The following is a 26,918-nucleotide window of genomic DNA, read 5'->3' as shown; positions in this document are numbered from 1 at the left end:
ATTGTATAATCTTTGGTTTATTTCGAAGCATGTTAGGATTCATGAGCAAAAACTCCGCCCAAAATTCAAAGAAGGAAAAACGAGAAACATTTTCCCCTCCCTGTCAGCGGAATATGCTAATCTTGTTTTTAAATTCAAATCCGCCAATGCGATTTGTATGTCTAAGTGCCTTTTTTTTTTACTCTGTTGATATTAATATTTTCAGCAGTTCCTTTGATGGGATATTGGCTGCTACGGTGTTCCGTCTATTATTTCTCTATACGCTGCTTTTTCTGTAGAGGTGGAGGGACACCCCAGGGATCGCCTAAATTGTACCGCAGCAAATTCAGCTAAATGGGGAATGTGGTGGTGGCAGCAAAGAGACATTAATGTGTTTAATGAGCTTGATGTAATTGACTTTTAAAAATAAACTTTCAATCAAGGGGTAATGTTTCCACTTGCATATGGATGTGCATTTGTCTTTATATCTGAGAACAACGTAACAAATAAACAGATTGAGCAATTTCACTTACCTTTTCCTATAGTGACACTAAGACTTAGCAGGTTAGCTTCGATGAGTTAAAATCTATAAGGCCAAAAACAAATGTCCTCTTCAGTGGACAGAATAAATAGTTGGGTCTCAGGAGGATATATAAGATTTTTGAGCCAGTCTCAGTCAGGTTACCATACGTTACATAAACCGGTTTTGTGTTTTGCTCAATCTAGAACATGAAATATTCCAAGCCATTTTTTAATCTGTTGTATAAGTACTGAGTAGAAAACACACATAAACACGGCACAAAACTCGGTCCATGCATATTTTATCTTCTAGATTATTTTAACAGGATTTACCGTACTTTCCGCACTATAAGGCGCACATAAAAGCCTGAGTTTTTTTAAAAAGCTGATGGTGCGCCTTATAATCAGATGTGCCGTATATATGGATCAATATTGAGATTGGGATTGGTAGATGGGGAATGAACTGATAAAGTAAGCTTTACTTGTTTCTTTTGTGTGTTTACACTTGAACAAGGTTGCTCATATTGACTGACTTATTATGCTATTGAGAGTTTGTAGTTATTATTTAAGTCATTATTGTTATTTCTTTGAGTTTTACTATAATGTGATTGAAAAAGTTTTAAAATGTCATTAATTAAGGGTGCGCTTTATAATCCGGTGCTCCTTATATATGAAAAAAAAATTAAGATGTGGCATTAATTGAAGGTGCGCCTTATAATCCGGTGCGCCTTATAGTGCGGAAAATACGGTACATTGAAATATGTTTGGTTTTATTTTGAAATAGTGCATACAGTTGTATGTCCATGGGCATTTATTTGCATGCAACATCTCAGAAATACAATGAAGCGTAAAAAGGACATTTGAGCTTGATTTATTTATTTTTTCTTCGTGTGTAAAACTCCCAATTTAAGGTGATACCGTATCAATTTAGCTAATGGTTTTGTCCTTGTTAAAGCCAACTAGGCAATAAGTGGTCGAGCAAATGGCTTGTTTTCCCCAATTCTCTCTTTTATTTGCTGCATAACGCTCCCATTCCCCAAAGCGTGCCATGTGAAGTCGTACCTCCCCTTCTGTTGTATTTAGCTACCCCTGATTTGCTGTAGATTCAGTGACATTTAAAACACGGCCCAAAATAATGTTGTATTATGCAGTACATGTCTATGGGTCAGTGCGTAGTCAAACGATGCAACATCACATCTCCGGTAATCTCTCAAGCAATGCAGCGAGTCTAAGTACAAGGATGCAAATCTTGAACTCAAAGCTCCATGCAAATTGTGAGCAAAAGAACATAAATAATGCAGCATGCTATGCTTTGACCCTGAATTAAAATGCCAGTAATGATGGTTATCTTAAGGGTTAATATGATATGTCTTCTTATAGGCGTATTGCCTCACGTTAGTGATGACAAATTACATGCTGATTTCTTAATAATGTATATATAATTAAACGAGCATGTTTAATAATTAAACACGTTTTGAAGCTGTGCAGGGTTCCCACATTCTAATTACACATAACCTGGATCTGATTAGTGCTGTAAGTAAATGCTATTTTAAGTCTGCGTTTATTGTGAAGGGGGATTAGCTGAGACAGCTCATCTTTTTTAGTTTGTAATTAAACCACAGTTTTGTTGATGTTCAACTTTCAAGCACTTGTTTTCTCTTATGTAGTGACTTGATTAGGGTTACATATGAACATACTTGCATATACGTTAAAACAGGTGTTCATATACATTAGAACGGTGGTCCCCAACATTTTTATCACCGCAAACCGTTCAGCGCTTGAGATCTATTGTGGACGAGGGGGACGACTGCTCTAAAAAGAAGACACACCATCCTTCCTAACCACAAAATAAGCCCTGCGTGCAGACACTTTGACGCAACCAGAAAAAAAAGAGCAATTACCTAAAAACGCCTGAAGAGGGAGGCAAAACAGCATAAACAAAGCCAACCCTGCAGGTCATGGCAGTTGTTGATGGTGTAAAGTGGAAAACATGCTGTAAAGAGGGGACAAAAAGACTTAGTATTCCACCTGGTAATATGAAAAAATAAGCCGTAACCCGGGGGTCCACTGTATATATGTTTAAACATACTTCAAAGTCAAAGTAAAAAACATAGTATTTGGCAATACATTCAAATGCACTTGTGATCGACTGCTCTAAAAAGAAGCCACGCCGTCCTTCCTCACCACAAAATAAGCCCTGCGTGCAGACACTTTGACGCAACCAGAAAAAAAGAGCTATTACCTAAAAACGCCTGAAGAGGGAGGCAAAACAGCATAAACAAAGCCAACCCCGCAGGTCATGACAGTTGTTGATGGTGTAAAGCGGAAAAAATGCTGTAAAGAGGGGACAAAAATACTTCGTATTCCACCTCGTAATTTGAAAAAAAAAAGCCATAACTTGGGGGTCCACTGTATATATGTTTGAACGTATTTGTATATACGTTCAAATATACACTCATTCAAGTCTACTTGTATTTACGTTTACTTCCATATACATTTAAACAGTAGCATATGCGTTCGAACATGTCTAATATACTTACTTTTCACATATAAACTATATACATATATATTACACACTTGAGTTTGCATATAAGTTTGAAGTTACTCTCTTGAATGTACCTGCATATACCTTCAAATGCAGTACCTAATGCATAAAGTACAGCACTTGCATATGCATTCATACATATTCGTATATATGTTCGAATATACTTACTTATTCATTCAGATGTAATTGCTTGTACATTCAAATATAATTTAGTCTGATGATGAGGCCCCGAAAAGTGGTCATCGGTAAGCAACAAAATAATCATTTTCATCTAGTATGGTTATTAGCATACTACAGGATTTGTTTAGATCAACGTAAACACTTGGACTATCTCATTAACGTATGAAAACAGTCACGTTTATTCCTCATCCTCTGTCATTTTAATGCTTGGTTGTGCTATTAGAAGCATGTCGCATATGAGTCAAAAGGACAACAAGACCCTTTAAAAGCCTGATGGCTGAATGGAGTATCTCATTATTTACCAGCACCTCATATCTGCGTCTTTTTTAATAGCACCATCTCCCCGTGCTTCCGACTCCTGCTCTTTTGAGCCTTCTTTCACAGAGTAGACTTAATTATTTATTGCTATGTTTTATTTAGCTTTGCTCAACAAGGCCAACTATCTCCATCCTCAATTTTTCTCTCACTCTCCCACTTTGTCCAAATGTGGTTTATTTCTATCAAATGAGACGCGTTCGGAACATCTTTTTTTTTGTTGTCTTTATTGGATCATTTTTGAACAAGCGTGGTCAGTTGCCGTGGCCTCTTCCCGAATGTTTTGGAAAGCCTGCTGAATTATTGCAGGCGTTCGTTTGGATACGCTTTAACTTTGGACATTGTGCAGCCATGGCTGCATGGCGGAATCGGATCAAGCTGACACGGCTTGAAGCTCAGTGATAAAGCAGCACAAGAGGAGTCTTGAGGTCACATTCATTATTGACTCTGTTTTTTTTTTTTTTTGTAACTCCACCGCTCATTTATTCCACTTGCATTTATTTCAACGGCTACATCTATGGCTAAAATTAGACGAGATGCGCAACTTTGCAGAACGCACTCAGAACAGAAACATTTCCGTCCTTAATTGGTCGGTGGAGTGCCTGTTGTAATTACAGTCTTTGTTGGCCTGAGTGGGTAAGTAATAGTTTTAATTAAATCATGACTGGATCTGCATTACCGCATGGCTGTGTCCATTTGTGGCCTCCGTTTCTTTGCCAGTTCTGCGGAATGTGCTCATTTTCATTAATCTGCCATATTTCCAGCAACCTCTAACACCGCTAATGCCTGTGATGCCCCGCCTCTTGCCCCACCCTCATCCCTCATCCCCATGTTGTGTGTTTTTGCGTGCGTTTATGGCCGTTTGCAGTGCATGGACTGTGGCACGAGTGGTCGTCGTGGAGTCTCTGCTCAGTGACTTGTGGGCGGGGCTCCAGGACTCGAACCAGGAAGTGCGTGAACGAAGGTGGGCCCGTGCCTTGCGGATGGCCCGAGACTCAGACCAAACTCTGCAACATAGCAGTGTGTCCTGGTTAGTATCCTGTTCCATTTACATGTCACCATCAGGCTCTGGCAGGTTGTAAAAAAAAAAAAAAAAAATATATATATATATATATATATATATATATATATATATATATATATATATATATATATATATATATATATATAAAGAGAGAGAGAGAGAGAGAATACTGCACCAACACAACAGTAACCTTTAGGAGTTGAGCCCCCTTCTGTGTGTGTGTATACTATAGACACACACATATATATATATATATATATATATATATATATATATATATATATATATATATATATATATATATATATATATATATATATAAGGAATAATAGGTGCTGGGCGCTGTGAAAAAACTAAGAAAAACATTCATAACTAATAAAAATGGATATGTGGAGCTACCAAAGTGGAGTAAATATTTTTTTTCCCTGGCAATTTTGTTTGAACAAACCTGCAAATACATTTGAACATATGTAAATGTGTTCATACAAACAGTACTTGCTAGTATAGTCCAACATACTAACTACCTCATTTGAACGTATTAACAAATATGTACTTTTTCAATTTTGTTGAAACATAGTATTTGGTAATACATTCAAATGCACGTTCAAAGAATCAGGATTTATAGTACTTACAAACACACAAATACGTTAAAACATACATGCTAATGTATTACAAATACACACTTTTGAACTTATTTGCAAGTACATTTGAACATACTTACAAATGGGTTCAAATATTTGCAAGTACACAAATGAATTTTCTAATATAGTATTTGAACATAATTCCAAAATACTTTCAAATGTTTTTTGCAAATATGTTGTTGCAATTGCTAATACATTCAAATATACTTCCAAAAATATATTTCAACTTTTTGGCATATTCAAACATATTTGCTTTGTATAGCTCATAGAATCTTCAGTTTTAAACACCAATATCGCAAATTCACGTTTAATTCGTATAAAACATACCCGCCCATTTTTCTCACCGACTCATGCTCCTCCGTCCCGAGTTTTAATTTTCATTTTCCTCATGTCTTGAAGTGCCGGCTCATGCGCGCACCTGCTCACTCAGCCAACGAATTCAGGTTTCAATTCTTCACGCGGTCTTCATGCTTGACTCGGTTTGGATTGAGAAGCGTTTGCTGTGCGGCTCTTCTGCTCTTGTCTTCAAGATTAGCGATTAGGCCTGCGCAATGTCAATAAAATGCCGGCACAGCCCTGTCTAATTCTGCAACCGTTACTGTGGTTATTATAGAACTGATTTATCCACCTGAGACCCAAGACTTGTGTACATATAAACAAGTCTATAAAAAAAATAATGTTACTTCATGAAGCTGCATAGTGCGGTTTTATTCATTCACACGCATTCCAAGTTGAAGGGACTCCAGGGGGTACTCGAGATTTTCAATAAAACATGCAAAAATCATGTAAAATAATTACTGAGGATAAAATATAAGTTAATATAGCAAATTATAAGTTCAGTTGGTTGTTCAAATTCGTTATTGTTAAAAGCTAGATTCTCTCTTGCCACGTGCCACCTCTCGTCACCTGTCATGTTATTTATTTTTTGCGAACAGATTTCTTCTATCATTGAAAAAGATCAATATTTTTTTCTGTTGACAAATATTTATTTAGAATTATTTGTTTTTGAGGACAGTTCTGACACTTTGTTTATAATTTTTTGTGTACAAATTATTTTGTGAAAGAAACTGTAATCCAAAAAGGTGACACTTTATTTTCATTTTTTTTGTGGACAAATATGTATTTCTAAATATTTCTCTTTGAGACAAGACACTTTTGCTTTATTATTTTTTATGGACAAATTATTTAAGTGACACGTTTAATATTTTTCTGTGGACAAATATGTATTATTTCTTCTTGAATGCAGGTCTGACACTTTTGATTATTTTTCATGGACAAATATATAATAGTAAAAATTATTATAAATTTTTAACAGAAAGAGGACACTTTTTGTGGACCAAGACAAATTTTGAAGGTTTCGAAAATTAAATGAAATAAAAAACTGATGACTTATTTTAAGTCTGTTTTTTTGGGGGGATGCGGCTAACTTTACTTACACGCAGAGACAAAATGAACACAACAGTGGACACAGATGACTAGGCTGTGTCTCAGCCGAGACTATTTTGTCTGCAGACATTTAATTATCAGCATTTGTCGGAAGGGTACGCTTACACTTTGGGTACACTTAATGTACTTGCGTGTGCCGTGCCCTTTAAAAGGCATTTATTTTGAAAGCACTGACATTAAAATGGGAAAAAAATAACTTTAAATGCAGAGTGTTTGAGTAAAAAAAAAAAAAGACTTATTATTTTATATGACTGCATAAAAAGTATTAATGGTAGGGCATCCTTTTCTGTATAATGACTTTCTTGTGCACGATGGAGCTACTAAATAGTCTTAGCTTAGTATTGTCAAGAGATTCAAAAACGAGTTTAACTTTAAATAACTTTAAATGCAAAGTGTAAAAAAGATATTTCATATAACTGCATTAAAAATAATCAAGGGATGGATGGACATCCTTTTTTTGAATAATTGCATCTTTCTTTCACACTCTCAAAATTGAGCTATTAAATCCAAATGGTTTATTTTACTATTGTCAAGAGATTAAAAAAATAGATTAAAAACAATCTGTAATTAATTGATCTAATTAATCTCTTTTTAATCTCACCTACAAAAATGTGGGAAAAACCCTCAACATTTTGACTTAATACATTGTTTTATTGTGGCAGACCAAAACCATGATATACAATGACAGATTTTCTTGAATAAATGGAGTTATATTCATTTAGCTTCAGCTGTATTTGAGGCTAATTCCAAGTATTGGCTGCGAATTTTAGTTTGAACCATCAGGAGGAATGGTGATGTTTATCTTTTGTTACTCAGAGTTATTTGAAAATGACATTGAAACAAAACATCAATCATTCTATTCATCAGAAATGTGTTGAAATGTTCTTCAATTTACTTTGGCAAAGAGCTACTTTGTTGCTATCGTTGTAGACACAGTTGATACTTTGCATTGATGTGGTAAGCTAAATTTGAGCTGCTTCTGTGGTAAGCAAGCTCCTTTTTTACAAAGAATGGGGCATTTTTCACCATTTAATTTACCATTTATCGAATAATTTATTGACCTTTAGTTTTTTTCACCCCAGAAGACTGAAACGCACACAAACTGATACAATCAGAATTAATCTGTTAATAATCCGCAATAGCTCAAATTGTACTCCTTTTGGTAGCCTTAATGGAATTGTGTTGTTGAGGAATGCCATGTATGCACACTGCTTAAAACCCATTAATGCATTGTGTATTTCAAAGTTCACACACAGAGCACTTTTGAAATGATGAATACCAGACAATAGTATTTTGAATGATCACAGCCCTGGATTCTCCGAATACATGCCAGTCACAATATTGTAAATGAATTTTATGCATAATAGCAATGTAAATTTGCACTTAGCTTAATTGGCTTCCTCTTTAATCTATTTAAGCAGCATCAGTGGATTGGATTGGAATATGTTTGCGAATGACAAATATATGCAGATACATACTGTGTGACAGGTTTCATCATATTAACATTCCACGTGTAATATTAAAAAGTACTTATCTAGAGTTTGACTATAATTGTTTTAGGGTTTACTTGCTTGTATTCTATATTCTGTGTCCAATGTTATGTCAATTTTGTCTCAGCAAAGAGAATTGCCCCCCACCCAAACACATGAGACATCAATGGAAATGGTTTTTCGCGGTTAATTGGGACCGGAGTGAAAACCCCGATATAGATTTAAAGTCAAATCTGTACATGATAAAGATGAGTGTACACTTGAAATACTTGTACCGTTTTATCATAAAAGAAATCTAGGTAAGAAATTTTCAACGGTGAACCTCTCGGTGAACAGTGTTTTATAGAAGTCCCAATCTCCATCTTGAAATCAGGTTTGAGTGTCTTGCAGGTCACTAGAAGGTCTTTTATAAGACAAGCAATTGGCTCCCGGCGCGACCATCGACCAATGAGGGCAGGAGTTGGAATCGACTCCCGCCCCAACTCCCGCCCCAACTCCCAACTTTAAGTAAATATGTGTACTGCAGTAGTTCTACATCTGTGGCAAGTGTATTTATAGTTACCTCATCTGTCTGGCATGCAGGAAACCGTCACAGTGAGTCTCTCCGCCATAGCTTTTTTTTTTTTTAATTGTGGATACGATAGGTGAGGGATCACTGTTTCAAAATGTCCTCCTGTTGTCACTGGGACATAGTAAGCTAGCTTGAATAAGTCAAAAATATACAGACAAGTCTACAATCTGTGGAAAATGTTGTTCACAATGCAATGCTGATGTTTGTACAAACTTTGGGGTGATAATTTTGGAGATAATGAGTAGTCCGTCCGACACCAACGTTATTGTCTTTGCCCTCTACCTTCATCCAAGCTCATACTGCCAGCCCACAGCATTATTTCCTTTGACACTCCAAATTACCCAACGTATGATTAGCTTTCAAGACCATGACAAACCATCTCGCCTTGATCATTGTAATTTTCGGAGGGGGCTTTTCGGGTATTTTACTTGACAACTCGATTACTCCCGCAATCCTTTTCTCACGCGCATCAGGAGTGGGAGCTTTGATTGCGTGATGTGTGTCACCGGGCTTTGGTAAAGCGCTTTGGTATTTGTGGATCGTTTGACAGGTGTTACCGCATTGCAGCGAAATATATCTATTTTTAAATTCCATCTATTAATGCGCAAACACCCGTCAAGAAATGAAATCGTCATCAACCTTCAACACTCTGTGTGAACTCTTGAAATCGCAACATAAAAGGAATCGTTAGCAGGTCTTTGACGACGGATTTAAATATTTAACACGGGCGTTGTTGTAAGAATGCTATTTATGGGAAACAAAGTAACACCTGCACCCTGTTTACTCGTTCTATTAACCTTTTTTTTAACGTCTTTTTAAGATATCGCCGTTTCATCTTTACCTTTTTGTCTATGTTTCTCTCTATTTTACATCCGTCGCCGTCAACCCAAAATTTCCGCCTGTCTTCCACGGGGTCCAGTGGAGGGCAAGTGGTTGGAATGGGGCCCCTGGTCAAGATGCAGCGTTTCCTGTAACACGGGCACCCAGCAGAGGCAGAGACGTTGCAGCGCCTCGGTGCACGGGTGGGCCGAGTGTAAGGGCCCCCATCAAGAGAGCAGGGAGTGCAGCAACCCTTCGTGCACCGGTGAGCCACGCAAATCGTTGCTTAGTATTCACCCACACAGGTCCTACCGTGTTATTATGCAAACATGCAGTTTGGATTATCTAAAGGCATCGCACGCCGTCGCTGATTTGTGGTATGCAGCGATTTCGGCTCGGATGCCAATTCGGCTTGTATTTTTTAAGGGGGGGTCCTTAAGGAAAAGAACGTGAGTGTGTTTTAGTAGGGCTCACTGGGTCTTCCATTTTTCATGCAAATAAATAATAAAAGAATGCAATCACAAAGCTTAGAATTGTAAACGAGAACAGTTTTGCTTAACTTTTTTGTCGGTAATCTACCCTCTGTGAAATTTTCTTTGAGCTAAGTCAGTGCTTGTCAAATGGGGGTATTAATACAAACAAACATTGTTGCATGAATTGTTTCAGGAAAATATGAGTTCATAAAACTCAATTTTATGTTCAGTAGGTTAATCGATGTCATTATTGTAAAAATTCCCTCTTACTAGAATGGTTTGACCCAACTTGTCATGTTCCACCGCTCGTTACCTGTCAAGTTAAAGATTTTGTGAACTTAACTCTACTATTATCCCAAAAGCTCATATATATATATATATATATATATATATATATATATATATATATATATATATATATATATATATATATATATATATATATATATATATATATATATATATATATATAGAGAGAGAGAGAGAGAGATTTTTAAAGTACCAATGACCTAGAATCCCACCCCCCACCCATTTTTTTTCCATTTTCCTCTTAATCTAGGTGGGGGGAACTGGGGCAACTGGAACCACTGGAGCCTCTGCAGCAAGACATGTGACTCGGGATGGCAGCGGCGCTCCAGGATATGTGAGGGCAACGGGGAACAAGGCTACCCATGTGAAGGTTCTGCAGAGGAGGTTCGGTCCTGCAACGAGAAGAAGTGCCCTGGTTAGTCTCATGTACTCATATAACATGATCTATTTAACATGTAGTAAAGGGGGCGGAGCCAGAATAATGCAGTCATAAGCTATCAAAGATTGAGAAGAATCGGATTTTACATCTCTCTCAACCTCTAGAGTTATTATTTGAGTTATTATTGTTATTACTTTGAGTATTGCTATGTTGTGATTGAAAAAGTTTGAAAATATGTCACTTATTGAGGGTGCGCCTTGGAAAAAGTTTTGAAATGTGTCATTAATTGAGGGTGCGCCTTATAATCCGGTGCGCCTTATAGTACGGAAAAAACGGTCATAATTAATTGCAGCATCAAAATTAACCAACCCTGAAAAAGACATTCTCAAAAACAATAAATCCGGTGCCAGAAATAAACACAAGTCCATCTCTAATAAGCGAGTGCGAGCGTATTTTTGAGCTCACATTGGTTTCCGACACACGATGAAGCTCTCGGTGCAGCCTCGCCACACCCCTTTTGTTAAAAAAAAAAAAAAAAAAAAAAAACCTCTCAAGCCACTTTTAGGCCGAGAAGAGTATCATCTCTCCTGGCGTTGCGCGGGGAATATCATATTGTCTCTCCACTTTCCGTCATCCCTCTTCATCTTTTTTCTGCCCCCTTTGGAATATCTTCAGAGCACTCTCTTGCATTTGTTTCATCAGGGTTATGAAAGAGGGGAGCGAGATACTCTACTGGGGCAGTGACACTGACAAGGAGCACTGAGCTATGTATAAACGAATGGAATTGGAAGCGGCTGCACAAGAACCTTGATTTGATTTTTTTCTTTGGCGAGAGCCTTTTTTTGGGGGGAGTAGTGGTTATCGCATATATCTCGCAGTTGAGACGTTCTGGCTTCTGTTCATCTGAGTGGAATGATGCCAGTAAACAGCAGATCATGACTGTGAAGGAAGCAGAGCGCCTTCAAGATAAGCAACGAAGGAATTGGTCCTTCAAAAGGCGGTTTTACGAAAGCGTTTTTCTTCCGTTTAATCGTATCATTTTAATCGTACCACAATCAAAAATGTGGTTGTCTAAAATCATGCTTTTATTTTGACATTTATTAACATACTACGACAAATTCGCATATGTCATAAAACGCCTCCTGTGGGACGATGTGAACGGTGAATTTTCCTTTCCTGTCCATTTGACGTTTTTTGTATCTCGCTTTTTCCCGCAGCTCCTCATGAGATATGTAAAGACGAGAACCTCCTCACAATGTCGTGGAAGAGAGCTTCGGCTGGAGAAACGGTTTACAACAAGTGTCCAACAAACGCTACTGGTTAGTCGTTGTTGATTAATAACTCAAAACTAATATTGGTGACATATGCCCGATTTTGTGAAAACACCACGTACACAAATACGAATATAATTAACATATAGAATTATATTCATAATTCTACTACAGATGTGTGATTTTGAGAAAACATGACATATCTTTTATTTAATATCTTAATATATCTTTTGTTTAATTGCCTGCTAATAGCAACAGTATGAACATATGAAAACAATGCACATAATTAATATATAAAATCACATGTACTGTATATCAAATTACACGTCACAAACGTTTATCCAAGATCGTATCCATTTTATACACATTTTTTTAATCTTTTGAATACTGTATTTTCTAAACTATTTTTTGAAGACAGCTGTTGATTCACATCATCATTTCAGTTCTTTTTAACGGTTGTCACACAAATTTACACTTTGAATATGTACACACAGTTGCTTTATTGGTGGAACGCCTCCTAGTGGCCAGCAAAAAAAAAAAAATAATGACAATAGATAAACTGCACTGGACTATAAGCCGCAGGGCTCAAATCACTAGAAAAAAGTTGTGGTTTATATAAGAAAATTACTAATATACACACACACACACACACTCAAAACTAATATCTGTGACGTACGCTTTTTGGTTTTTCCCTTTTAGGATCTGCTAGTCGTCGTTGTATGCTGGATAATAATGGAGTTGCTTTCTGGGGTCCTCCGAGCTTCGCCAGATGCATCTCAGTTGAATATAGATATTTACATATATCTGTAAGTTCCCATTTAAAACACGCACATCACAGAATCCTACTCGGCTATCATTATTTTCAAGCGCTAGCGAGCTAGCATTGCATTGTATTTGTCACACATTCCGTTTTTGACAATAAATGTAACCTCGAAAATTAAGGGACTTTTTTAAAGACAAAAAATCTTAAGCGACGGTGCTTTCTAAGTTTACTCGCAGTGTTCCAGTATCTATAATTAGCTTTTTCCAGAGCTTTGCACTCACACTTATCAATTAATGAACGCGGCTAATGAACGTGTTCATCAGCTAGACTTTGACTGCTCTGTGAACTTCCACCTTTCCCTCTCCTTGATTACGGTAGGGGAGATTATAGGGGGCCGGGTTTGGGCTTGTCGGGAGTAGGTGAGGGGGGCTTAGAGATTGCCAAGTGGAGAACTTGATTGCACCGTTACCTTATGTTCCAAGCCTCCATTAAAACCGCGAGTCAATAATTAATTTTGCGTGATTGATGTTATCTTCTGTTCTCTCTCTTTTCCGCTCACTCTGCATTTCACACATCGCAAACGTGCACACGCACACACTGTCATGCTTTACTTATTCCTCGCTGACGAGATCCAATTTTTGTCCAAGAGTGCTTCTGGGCTATTTTAAGCACAGGCAATCGAAGTTGCCATGTTCAAATAATTTTTTGTTACCAAGCTCCTTGTCCTAATCCAGCGGTATTCTAACCATGTTGAAATTTGACATATTGTCACCGTCTGGGTGAAATTTCAGCTCCCTGGTGCCTTGTTTTAATGCTTTGTGAAATACATAAAAAGATCAAAGGAGTAGAAATCATGCACAAGGTTTAAAATGTGTCTTATTGTCCACGTTCTGTCCTCACTGTCCTCCTGTCTTTCATGTGAAGTTACGAGAGCATCTCGCGAAGGGTCAGAGGACCCTGGCTGGTGAGGGGATGTCTCAGATCGTAAGAAGTCTCCTGGAGCTTTTGCAGAGGAGGAGCTACTACAGTGGCGACCTTCTCTTTTCCACGGAGATCTTGCGAAATGTGACGGACACCTTCAAAAGAGCAACCTACATCCCAGCTCCAGACGACGTGCAGGTAGGTCAAAGCCAAACATCAGTCATGTGGAAGGCAGGTGGATATCTTTACGACAGGACGGTGGTTCTCAAATGAAGGAACTTCAGGAGATACTCGAGATTTTAAATGAAGAAAACCAAAACACCCTTTAAATGTAATTATTGAATGAATTAATTGTTTCAGGAAAGTTTATAAAACAAATTTTATGTTCGATAGGTTATTTAATTTCATTTTTGTGAAAAGCCGGATTCTCCCCAATACTAGAATGGTTCGACCCAACATGTCATGCGCCCCCACTCGTTACCTGTCAGTTAATGATTTCGTTTTTTGAACACATCTATATTACAGTATGATCCCAAAAGTGGACACTTTAACATATATTTCATATATTTATAATTATTTCTTTTAGAGAACAAATCTGATCCTTTATGTTGATTTTTTTTTTTTTTTTGGGGAGGGGGGGGGGATGGGGGGACAAATATTAAGTTAATGAGCTATTTTTGTGTCGAGCTCACTACTGTAATCCTAAAACAGAACACTTTATGTCGAATATTTTTCAGTGGCCAAATATTTATTTATAAGTATTAATATAATAATTATATATAATATAATATAATAATTTTAAGAATAGGTTTGAAACTTATATTTTTGTATAAATATGTATTAATAATTATGTTTAATTTATTTTTGTGAACAGATCTCTAATGTTATCCCAAAAGATGCTGCTTTATGTTGAACATTTTCCTGTGGACAAATATTTATTATTTGTCTTTTAGAAAAGGCTTGACACTTTATGTGCTTTTATTTGATTTTGTACAAATATTTATCGAGAATTAAGAATGTCTTTGTTTCGCTTTAGAAATTCTTCCAGATAATCAGTCATATGTTGGACATGGAAAATCTGGAAAAGTGGGAAGACATACACCAGGTAAATGTTGTGTATTTATTGATATTAAATTACTACTAGCTTGATACCATGGTACAAAAACTTAAATACATGATTCAATAAATAAGCAAATCAATCAATAAAAGGGCTGAAAGGGTATTAACTTATCTTTAAATTGTGATTCCGAAGTCAGAATCCCCTTTAGAGTCAGAATTTTGATTTCATCTGATTGCTTTAGTCAGAACTGTGACTCATTCAGTGCCAATGACGGCTATAGATGTCACAAATTCAATTTTACTGCGCTGACGGTGAATGGGTCAATTATTCTACTTCTCATTATGCTTTGTCCACATAATATTGCCAATTGCAATAAATAATTGAATCTTCAATTTCGTGGAAGAAGTTTTAACTCATTCACTGCCAATGACGGCTATAGATGTCAAAAATACATTTTTACTGGCAGTGAATGAGTGAAAGTGAGAAGTATGATTTTATTCTTAGAAATTTCACTTTGAAGTAAAAAATCTCAGAATCATATTAAAATCAGAATTGGACTCTCACTTTGGTCAGAATTTTCTTAAGTCAGAATTGTGTTGTCATTCTCAGAAATCCGATTATGATCAGAATTATGACTATTCTCAGAAATCTCACCTAAAGTCAAAATTCTGATTTGAATTATTGTCAATTCTTACCCCTCAAAATTCTAACAAAAAACTTCACTCTAAAGTTAGTTTTCTGCTTTAAGTCTTAGAATTCTGACTCCATTTTTGAGATTTTTCACCTTAAAATCAGAATTCGGACTTCTCACAGTAAAATCAGAAGTTTCACTTCAAATAGGAAATTCTGAGGATGAAATAAGTGAGAATTCTGACCTTTCCTTAAAAGTGAGAATCCCTTCAAAGATCCCGGTGTCTTTTTTTTTTTCTTCTTTGTTCACGTTCTCGAATCATTATTTGTAAAACGGGCTCTAAATTTAACATGCAACAATCCTATTTGTTTTTCCTCCATTTTCAGGTGGCCCCTGGTGCTGCACTGCTGATGAGAATTTTAGAAGATTTCATTCATCTCATTGGTGAAGCCCAAAAACCTTTCCAGAGTTTTTTAGTGGTTACCAACAACCTCAGTAAGCACCTTGCAACGATTCAATTTGTTACCGTATCTTGTATCGGTATTTCAATTTCTCACGATATCATTACACAGACAGCTTCAGCATTTTTCACCCAGTTGTGAGTTTTAAGTATTACCGACTTTTGTTTGCGCAGTGATAACAATCCAGCGAGAGCCGGTGTCAGCGGTTTCCAGTGATATTAACTTTCCCATGAAAGGCCGCAGGGGAATGAAGGACTGGGCCAGAACAGCAGAGGACAAGCTCTACATCCCCAAGGACGTCTTTACTCTACCAAATGAAGGTAGCAAGACTCCAAAAAAAACAATTAGTGTATGAAAAAGTTCCCATAAAGTTCGAAGTTTCAAGCATGGTACATTCAGCAGAAAAGAAGTTCCTTACATCAGATTATGTTTTCTTTTAGGAATTTATATCCAAGGATCAATGTTATAAGATATGTTTCACACCCTGTGAGATATTCTTCGTTGCATTCCCGCTCGTGAAAATGTGGCAGAAGCACCAGACAAACAGCTAGTTTACAATTTGGATCCCTTTTAGTTATTGTCTCTACTGTCGCAACACATTTGTGGAACTGTTATCACACCACCCAACAGGCTCGCCGGTCTTGTTAGCCAATAAGTCTTTCCCCAGTGTAAATGTTTCCCGTTTCAAATATGCCTCATCCAAAAAGACAGACAGCTTTTGTAGGGGTGTTTTTATATTTTTATTTTGGATTTTCTTGAATTTCTAACACTTTCTTGTACAAAGTCAATAGTTGGGCTGTTTAACCCTCATGCACATATTTTGCAAACTGTAAACATTGTATTTTTTCGTAATTTTGTAAATGCTACTAAAGGTGTAATAATTAGTTATTAATCATTTTTTTTCCCTTTAACCAGTCAATTTTCAGTGACGTCAGTTGTGTCCGTACGTATGTAAGTTAAATTTAAAACATGGAAAAACTTTATGGTCTGTCTGTAGCCTGTGAAGTGATGAATACACTTTAAGACATAGCCATTATCTGGTCTCTACTGCCACCTACTTTCTTGAGGTGAAACACAAGTCAACAAAGAATTTTCTCTTTGCTGAGATAGTTTGACAGCCGCTCAACAGAATAATACAAAAATCACAAAAAAATCGATGTAATAAATCCTATTAAAATGCATCGCAGACATTGTAATTATAATGGTTTGATATGGTCCAACATTTGGACAATGTTTATTTTCGTACAAAAAAATCTTGCACGTCCAGCTGTACTCACATAAAAATGTCAGAATTAATGAACTTTAAAATGTTATATTTTTTGAATATCTGCTTGAAATTTCAACTCCTTAGTGTTCTTTTTTGATATCATAAAAAATAAAAAATCAAAGGAATTTCCATAATATGTAACATAATACCACAAGAGTTAACACACAATTGGAGCAAAGCATACACTATTTGAAAATGTTGAATCAGCTCGTAATATTAACAGCCAAAATCAAGTTACCGATCTGAATGCCAATCAATTTGAATCTATGGGTCAAAATAGACAAACTAAATGTGCGTGTTAAACAGAAGCTCTAACTATGTTAACATCATTGACAGCTAGAGAAAAAATGCTATGCGAGAACTGTCAAATAGGCTGATACCACAAAAAAAAAGGCAAAGGTTACATCTCACAGGAAATTACATTGTGTGACTTCCTGTCTCGCACTGCTGCCCAAATTACAGATCTGAGGAAACTAAAGGCCGAAAGAACAGAGCTGTCTGAGGCCTTTGACGTTTTCTGATGGCAATGACCCTTTGACTGGCACTCACAACATTCTGTGTTTTGGACCTCGCCATCTGCTTTACTGTCTGCTGACAGCATGCATATATATATATATATATATATATATATATATATATATATATATATAACAAGAGCAAAAGTAATAAGATTCATAAAAAAAATTGACATCTGCTTTTGTGTTTGAACCCTTCAATTGGTGAAATTTTTTCTTGCAAGGAGTCAAAAGAGACTGGAAAAAACAGATTGACTGGAAGAACAAGAGTAAACGACTGGGTCTAACCTTGACGAGCAGCCAAGTAAAATCAGACAGTCCTTCAAGAGAACCCTGAAGTACTTGTCCTAGCCTTTCTTTTAAAATAGCGTGTAACATTCAGTAAGTTATTCATTTTAAAAACCCACAAAAGTTTCAATAACATGCAAATCTGCCAATTTTTATATATATATATATATATATATATATATATATATATATATATATATATATATATATATATATATATATATATATATATATATATATATATTGCGTTTTTGATATCGGTTACCATATTAAGTGCAGTTGAACGAGTTGCTAGTTTTGTATGACAACCGCAAATAAAAATGAGAAAAATAGGAAAAGAAACTTTACATGTGTTGATTGGACTACGGTTATTCCAAGGATTTGAATTCACCGGGCAAACAAACAAGAAAACACCAACAAATACGAGATACGATACAGCAAGAATTCACCTTAAGTAATCTGGAAAAAGCGGCGGCTGTGGCTTCCTTGTGTTGCGAACTGTACTGTACTGTACTGCATTCCGCTTGACTGGTAAGAGTACATTTGTGTTGTGTTTCAAAAATGTGTGAGAACTATCGGCTTTTCGCAAAGGAGTCCAAACAGTAAACGCTTTGATCAGTCATCATCCATCTGATTTCTAGGTTTACTTTAGTTTCAGTTCAGTTGTAAATTCCGCGCTATTGTGCCGAATTTGTTCATACTCACTCGCTCTTTCACTTGTTTGGCAATATGTCTTTAATACACTAGGATGAAAGAAATAAAGATGCTAGGGAGCTGAAATTTCACCCATATATATATATATATATATATATATATATATATATATATATATATATATATATATATATATATATATATATATATATATATATATATATATATATATATATAATTTGTATGTATATAGAGTGAGAGCTTTGTTCATTTTGTTCTTGCTTTTGGCATCAGCTTCAGAATTTTGACCTCACCCATGGCGAATGATACCAAACAACACAATGCCACCCTGCCTGCTTCAGAGTTGATATTTTTCTGTTGTTTCCCAGAAGGGCAAATGAGGAAAGGCATCCAAGTGTGAGAACTTTTACTCATCTTGTGTGCTTATTTTGTTCAGCACCCTCCCACCCACGAGAGACAAATTGACATTTACAGAAGAACACATGTCCTTGGAAGGGCATACTTTTTTGTGATATAACACTGAAGGGATTGTTGTAACGCAAGAGGCTTGGATGGATGAAAAGGCTTAAAAGAGGGAACAACAACAGCAGGGCACAATGAGACGTGCCAGTTTATAGAGGATTTTAATTTCGACAAGACAAACCTTGATTCACAATAACTATTGATGTGAAAAATGGAATTGTGATGTTAGTTTTTTTTTCTTTTGTTTTGTTTTGGAAGGATTTCTGCAGGTATTAAATCATCACAACAACTTGCCTTGTTCAGGGTTACAGTTGACTTAAATTTACGTGTCTCCAATCCATTCAACCGTAATGAATTAACTTGAGAATCCCACAAACGCCATATATATATATATATATATATATATATATATATATATATATATATATATATATATATATATATATATATATATATATATATATATATATTTACTTACTTATTTGTATACCCTGTGATGTTATGGATGTATTTTTTTTAATATATATAGCATTCAGCCTACAATAATTTTGTTCAAACATATTTGCCAGTATGTTTGATTGAGTTTGCCAGTCAAAAGAAAAAAAAAAAATCTCTAAATTGCCAGAAAAAAACAAAACAAAATATTGACAGCATTGAGTCTACATTGTACCGATATGGTCGATAAGTAATTGAGTACAAATTCTTAGAAATTTTCATGAACTTATAATGATGTTTGCTGTTTTTTTTATTTTGTCTGTACCCTGTGGCATTATGGGGAAAAAGTTTTAAAATTTAGCTAACGTATCGTCAAATGTATTCACAAGTATGTTCGAATGAGTTGAACATTTACAACGTTTTTTCCGTAAAGAAGTGATTTAACATGAATTGCCCTCTGCCCATAATTGCAGAGTGAAATGGATCCATACAAAGAAAAAGCAGATATATATGTGTGAAGAGTTCCATAATTTTGTCTAATTGGCTCCTCACGATTGTGTGTCGCAGAGGCGGAGACCGATTCCGAGTCAACAATGTATTATGTCATCGGAGCCATCTTGTACAGGACATTGGGCAATATTTTACCGGTACCAAAGTGAGTAGTGCTCATTAGAGTCATGCCGCTCCATTTTTCATTTCATGCAACTTTTCACTTTGAAAACTTTTCATCGTGTCGTACTTGCCTTGTATTCCTCAATACCTTTTCTATTTCCGCGCCCTTTCTTCTGGCTTTTCTTCCATATCTAATTCCATGCACCAATTTTTCATCCGTCTTTACCCGTATATTTTCCCCGTTGCTTATCTTCCCTCCTTTTGTCTGTGTAGTTATCAGAAATGTTTTAGATCTACAAATTTTGCATTTCCTTCAAGGCTTCTGTTTTTATCTCAGAATATACACGTGTACAGTGCAGTTTTGAGTAGAAGTATGGCCTAAGATGCCCTATAACTTGCATGGAACCAGAGAAAACGAAAATACGAGCTCCTTTCCTTCATATAATCTGGTGTTTAAATTGACTTTTTGGTGAGCTCATTCTAAGGTAATAAACTCTATATTGAACATCATTTTTCATTCTTTGTCATTTGCTCTATGTTGACATGTTTGCTATGTATTTATCGAGCTTGAAATTGCAGTCAAATAAGTGCAATCTTTCGTAGTCAACCTGCGGTGATCAACTCCAAGATCTTGACGGTCACAATACGACCAGAGTTGCAACCCAGTGATCCCGTGGTGGTGGTGGAGCTTGCTACTCTTTTCAACGTAAGTCAAAGATTTTATAAATATAGCAATTTGAATGTTGTCAAACTGAAAACCTTATTTTGAGAAAAATATGTTTAAAATTTTGCCGTCCTTTATACCCAACTTTCATACCCTTTGATTACAATTTGAACCTCTTGGCTGCTGGTAAATGACACTCAAGATATTCAGGAAGTTCAAAAATGCAAAAATTAATATTTTCAATAATAACGCAAAACTAATCTCCTGGTTTTATGAAAATTCATCACTTTTTTTATACATCCATATACCCATCACACACATAATGAATTTTTAGTGTAGTGCTCCAAGCAGATAATACATACACCCGGTCTCGTCTCATCTGACCAATGAAATTACTCAAAGCAAGACGGTGTACCAATGAAAGTGTGTTGAACATTCATCTACTATTTGAGGTTCTCGCATCAAGTGAATGCCAGGTGTGTGTGATATATATATATATATATATATATATATATATATATATATATATATATATATATATATATATATATATATATATATATATAAACAAATTGTGTTTGCTAAGTTAAGCAGAAGAAGGAAATGCCGCATGCTATAAAGTGCCGCCGTATTCGGAATACGGCGTGAATAAAAGTGGACCTTTTTGACTTTCTTATATTGCTGAGTCCCCTGGTACCTATTCAGTTTATATTGCATTGAAATATGTTATTATAAATGACTCACCGCTCTGCTTTTTAGCGGGCACGACTACAGGATGGCAACCTCAATAAGATGCGTTTTCATCGGTTTCATTACACCGCGCTTGAGTGGAAAGGTGGGCGCATAATCCTCCCAAAAATAAAATATGGAATCATTAATATATGATGCAGTCTTCACATCATACACACCCACGTACAAACACTCAATATTTTTGCATCGCTGAGTATAAATCTATAATAGGTCTTACTTTATCAATATTACCGCACTATTGTGCTTCATCTTGTTCCGCGCTTTAGTTGTGGAATGTCAAGTGTTTTTTTTGGCTTGTTTTACCGAGTTACCAAAACCGGGTAATCCTTGACTTTTGACTGTCATAATAAAACACATAATCGTTAACCAAGATGATAATATTTTAGATTGATGATATCAGGGCTGTTTATCTCTAATCATGATTCTCAAAAGTTTGGATCGGGAATACTTGCAAGTACATATTATAGTATTTTCAGGTAAACAAATTTGCAAGTAAGTTTTAATGCATTTTCATGTCCATTGAGACAAAATTGCAAGTATGTTCAAATGTCTTTGAAACTATTTTCAAACATATTTGCAAGTAATTCAAAATACTGTATATCTGCAAGTATTTTTGAACATATTTTCAAGTAGTTTAAAACATGTCTGCAAGTATGTTTGGAAATATTTTCACAAATGCTTGATTGTATATCCAAAAGTTTGAAACATAATTAACAGGTACCAGTATGTTCAAAAATATTTTCAACTATGATCAGATATATTTTCAAATATTCATCAACCTACTTGTAATTATATTTGGAAATATTTTCAGGTTCGTTTAATTGTGTTTTCAAGTATAATCAAACAACTTTGTAAGATTATTTGCAGGTGTGTTTGAATGTGTTTTCAAGAATGTTTGGATATTTTTTCAAGTATGTTTGAATTAATTAGAATACATGTTCAATTTTATTTTCAGAAACATTCTGGCAGATTTGCAAGTATGCTCAAATATTTGCAAGTATTTTTCAGATATTTCTTCAAGTATGTTGCAAGTATTTGCAAGTATGTTTGAACAAATTTCTATGTGCAGACATATAACACAACGGTCATATTATCAATTTTGCAAGGACATATTTGCAAATGTGTTCAAATTTTGAAGTGTCAAATCATATACATTTGAACATATTTGTGAGTTTGTTTGAATGTATTTGCAAAAATGTTCAAACATATTTGCAAGCATGTTTGAACGTAATTTTATATGCAAACATAACACAACGGTCATATTATCCAATTTGGTGGGACATATTTGCAAGTGTTTTCAAATTTTCAGTTGTCAAATCATATTCGCAGACACGTTTGAACGTATTTGTGAGTATGTTTGAATGTATTAGGAGAAATGTTCAAACATACTTACAAGTACGTTCCAAACTATTTGCAATTATTTACAAGCATTAGACAGTCGTCCAGCAGTCATGAAATTCGCCGCTGATTCAATTCTAATGGTGTGGTTTCATGAAAAAGAAAATGGAATGCGGCCATTTTCCTCAGCTGTATTACGCTTGGTGTTAACCTTGGCCAAAAGTAGAAACAGCCAGCTGCCCAAGCTGTGCCCAGAGAGCAGTCGCCCCAGGCTTCGTTCTCAAAGGACAGGTCACGTCCTTTTGAAAAGGTGATCTTACTACGGTCAAATATTTCTTTCTACCTAAAAGTCTGTATGCCTTTTCAATGGTAAGTAAGAAGCGGGAGGTCAAAAATCCCAGCGTCCTGAGAGCGAACCCCTTGACGATGCCAAATGTTATACCCCTCACCTCTTCCTCTTCCCATCTTTCATCCTGTCTTCCTCTAGGGCTCCCCAAGCTCACCAGCCGGGTTAAGTAATTGAACTTTAATCTAGTTTGCATCCACCAAGTAGAAAGCTTTACCGGCTCCTCCATTCTGGTCTTTGCGGCACATCTGATTAGGCTAAAATATCCTTCATCCATATTCAGGAAAACCTTGTGGAACGGTTTTCAGAGAAGCTGAAGATGCTTGCAGATGTTTGATGGTTTTTTTCTTGAGGGACGTCGAGCAAGCAGATGCAACACATCTGCATTGTGGGAGTTGCTGTTGTCACTCGGGCGTGATGCTCCCTGATTGATGGCTGAATACTAACACGCATCTCTGCTCTCCAATACACACCGCGCCATGTTTGACGGCGGCGGTTTGCATGCGAGCCGCAGCGTCGTCATCCATCAATCTGGGTCGCGGAGATTCTCATAAATCTTGCAGCGTTCTGCCTTGACGAGTACGGCCTGTGTCGAGGACCCCGGATTCTCTTGTTCATGGAAGATTAGTTGAGAACTTTTTTTCAAAGGAAGCGAGGTGACTAACTCTTTAAGGGAGTTGAATGCACCACTTTGCATATATATTAGTATTCAGACGACATTCTAAAAGTCTTTCATAAAAGTACTATATTTTTTGGACTTTCAAGCAAAATTTAAACGTCACAATCTTTGATGCAAAATCTTCTTCAATTAATCCATATTTTTTGATGTTTTTAAGACTACTTTGAAACTATTTTTGAGGGCTCAAATCATGAGAAAAAAGTTGCGGTTTATAGTCTGGAAAATACATTAAATGTTGATTAAATGGTCACGATCAGGTTGGGAATACTGCATGTACACAATTTACCATAAGGGGGAGCCCAAAGGCAAATTGCTAACGCAGCACAAAGACATGACCCAAAAGACACATTTTCATCTTTGTGGTTTCACCGTGAAAATTGCTGGAATAAAATCCCAACCAACTCAGTCATCCGTGGATGTCACGCCCATCTGTTTTCAGTTCAAAACAAAATTGGATTTGGCCTCACGGTTCCAATTCCACTCCAACTAAGTGAGCCCATATACTGTATAATAATCAATTCAGAGATCACCAGTGGAACATGTTGTGATGAGTCAGTTTAAAGGTATCGATCCTCCTGATGGATTCGCTGATTGAGTCAAGAAATGTCTTCTTGGTGGCCTCCGGCATTGTTGTCTCAGTTATATTTGCTTGAGTACTTTGCTACATTCCGTAGCTTCTGTGCAATCAAAAAGACCCCTACCCCAACTTCCTAATTTCAAACAACTTAAAATGGTTGTTTTGCTAGTATACTCTGGTCTAAAATCCATATGATTATCTAGTGTATGTCATTGACCCAAATTTGCTATGGTTTTGTGCAGATTATTCCCGCATTCTACCATGTTTCTTAGGTGAAATGTTTCTATAGATGTGAAAACGAGGGTCTTAGGAGCACATTAGTTTCCTCCTCCTCGGAATGGCTCGTTTTCTGGCTGAAGGAGCACATTACAATCAGCACGTTTTGTTGAAAAGTGATCAGGAGGAACAGCAACTTTATCTGGCTGTCAGCATCAACATGTGCAGTGTCATTTACATATGAAACACAGCTTGCGACTAATTTATGATAGACTCAGCGATAATGGAGCCACAGGTAAACACAGGCAAAATGTGCTATATGTCAATGTCAATTTCAGAATAATATTGTGGGTTTTTTTGTGTCGCGAGTCCGGAAAAGCTGCAGTAGAAAAACCACTACATCAAGGCATTTATGTCCACATATAAAATATGATTTATCAAGAAAAACTTCATCCGAATGGTCTTTTGGTTTTGCTAGTTGTATTAAAGCTATTTTTTGGGGAAACCTATTTGTCGAGACAACATTCGGGCAGCCATACTCCAGCAGGAGGTGGAGACATGAGACGGAATTGGTGATACCGTTGCGCTGTTCAATGTGTGTTGAATATGAGATAATCTCACAGATTTCCTGAGTCAATCCTGATGGATTGAAGAACGTTTTATGAGTGATTTCTTTAACGTGACTTTCCGATTTTCCCCGTAATGTTTTTTTTCACCATTCCGTCTCATAGCGCTGACCCATGATGTTCCCTTTTTGTCTTGCAGGGTACATCCGATGCTCAGTGCGTGGTGTGGGACTACGGCAGCCCGTGAGTTTCCCCGACTTCTTTTTAATGCATCCTACCCCGCGATGTCAAATCGATGCTTATCTTGTTTGGTGCCGGCGTCCAGTCGGATTCCTTTTATTAATGAACCGAGACCAATCTAACGATGTTCCCTGCATTTCCTGTTAGTGTTAATTAAATGACCCAGTGAAAGCAAACGCCATTCACCCTATGAAGAGTTCAAAAGTAGCTTTGCTGAGATTGCCTCAGCGGACCGGTGTTTTATTTGCGGTTATTCTCGCGTTCACGATTTAATTTACTTGGGGCTTATTCATGAAGTGTTTTGGTCTTCCTTGCGGACGCTTGATTTGACTTCAATAATAGAGTTCTTTACGATCACTAGCATGTGGATTCAGTTTGTTTCAAAGCGGTATGTAGGCCATCTGCTACTCGAAATGTGAACCAGCACAATCAATTTGGCCATTAACCCATTTCGGTTATTCCGTTTTTTTTTTAACTCAGTCACCGTCCCGTCAAGCTCGCCGTTTCAGGTCATCGTTACCCACGCGGGATCTCACTGCTGGTAAAATGTTTACAGTTTGGCTCATTCGTTCATAAAGCAATGATGCATTCATCGAAATGCATGACTTCCCGCTTCAGTCAGCGTTGACCTTCTCAAAAGCCGAAATGTTGTCCACTCTTGACAAAAGGAACAACGGAAACTGTTAATCAGATCACAAAGTCTTCCGAAGATGACATTTACACTGTAGTCAAAATGGGCTTTCCACGCCCTATTATTTCACGAAGCTTGGGGAGACAGTTCATTAAGTGGAAAGGCACTTCTGTTTCAGCTGATAAAGAATAGACCACACAATTTTTTTTTTTTTTTAAATGTACGGTTTATTACTGTTTTTCTCTTGCTATCACGACTTATTCTTCTTCCTTATTGTTTTGTTTTTTTTCCCAACACGTTGTCGTCAGCCCAAGGAAATAATGGAACGTATTCATTTGTCACCCAAACAAACATCAAACAATCATAACAAAACAATTCTGATAAGCTCTACTTCTTTCGGGGACTGTATATTTGTTTTTCTCATCGTTAAGTAAGCTTCACCGATCAAAGGACGCAACGGGTCGGTAGAGGGTAAGAGATGGCCGCAATTCCGCCAGACTACCCTTCACCGTTTTACAGCTTCGGTCAAATTACATTTGCAGACATTATGAGATCAGAGTCAAACAGAATATAAAGTGGAAAGGTGGTGCCAATGTCCATCAAGCAAACAAGCTCAAACAAGGCGCGGTGTAGTGAGCGTCGAGATATGTTTGTCAGGACCGAGCGGATGTTTACGGAACAGAGAGGAAAAACAAAATGTCTCCTCGCACAATATTATAGCATACAATACAAACATAACCCCATGCGATTAATTATGTTATGCTAATGCTAATACATGTTTATAATTATGAAAACTCGCCGTCGAGTAGAAATACAACAATGCACGATATTTGCAGAGTATTTTAATTCATTACCTTTAT

General features: G+C 36.5%; 1 protein-coding gene across 25 annotated transcripts in view; it reads left to right on the top strand.

Moving 5' to 3' along the window:
• adgrb2 (adhesion G protein-coupled receptor B2) overlaps positions 1 to 26,918 on the top strand; it is a 172,435-nt gene that overhangs the window by 79,825 nt on the left and 65,692 nt on the right. For 24 of the 25 annotated variants that reach the window (XR_015864052.1, XR_015864051.1, XR_015864055.1 and 21 more), the window contains exons 5-16: positions 4,407 to 4,568; positions 9,630 to 9,794; positions 10,562 to 10,726; positions 11,908 to 12,009; positions 12,661 to 12,767; positions 13,649 to 13,843; positions 14,682 to 14,750; positions 15,723 to 15,831; positions 15,971 to 16,117; positions 20,007 to 20,094; positions 20,655 to 20,757; positions 25,387 to 25,430. Coding sequence is in view for 20 of the 25 variants with exons in the window: in XM_088405499.1 (XP_088261625.1) it covers positions 4,407 to 4,568; positions 9,630 to 9,794; positions 10,562 to 10,726; positions 11,908 to 12,009; positions 12,661 to 12,767; positions 13,649 to 13,843; positions 14,682 to 14,750; positions 15,723 to 15,831; positions 15,971 to 16,117; positions 20,007 to 20,094; positions 20,655 to 20,757; positions 25,387 to 25,430 (1,456 nt within the window). In the remaining 5 variants the exon portion in view is untranslated. The remainder of the gene's footprint in view (positions 1 to 4,406; positions 4,569 to 9,629; positions 9,795 to 10,561; positions 10,727 to 11,907; positions 12,010 to 12,660; positions 12,768 to 13,648; positions 13,844 to 14,681; positions 14,751 to 15,722; positions 15,832 to 15,970; positions 16,118 to 20,006; positions 20,095 to 20,654; positions 20,758 to 25,386; positions 25,431 to 26,918) is intronic. The other variant, XM_088405490.1, reaches the window with a different exon arrangement.

Source organism: Hippichthys cyanospilos, chromosome 21 (assembly GCF_059441005.1).
Source record: "Hippichthys cyanospilos isolate Australia breed blue-spotted pipefish chromosome 21, RoL_Hcya_1.0, whole genome shotgun sequence".
NCBI lineage: Eukaryota > Metazoa > Chordata > Actinopteri > Syngnathiformes > Syngnathidae > Hippichthys > Hippichthys cyanospilos.
This window is presented reverse-complemented; position numbering and strand designations above follow the sequence as displayed.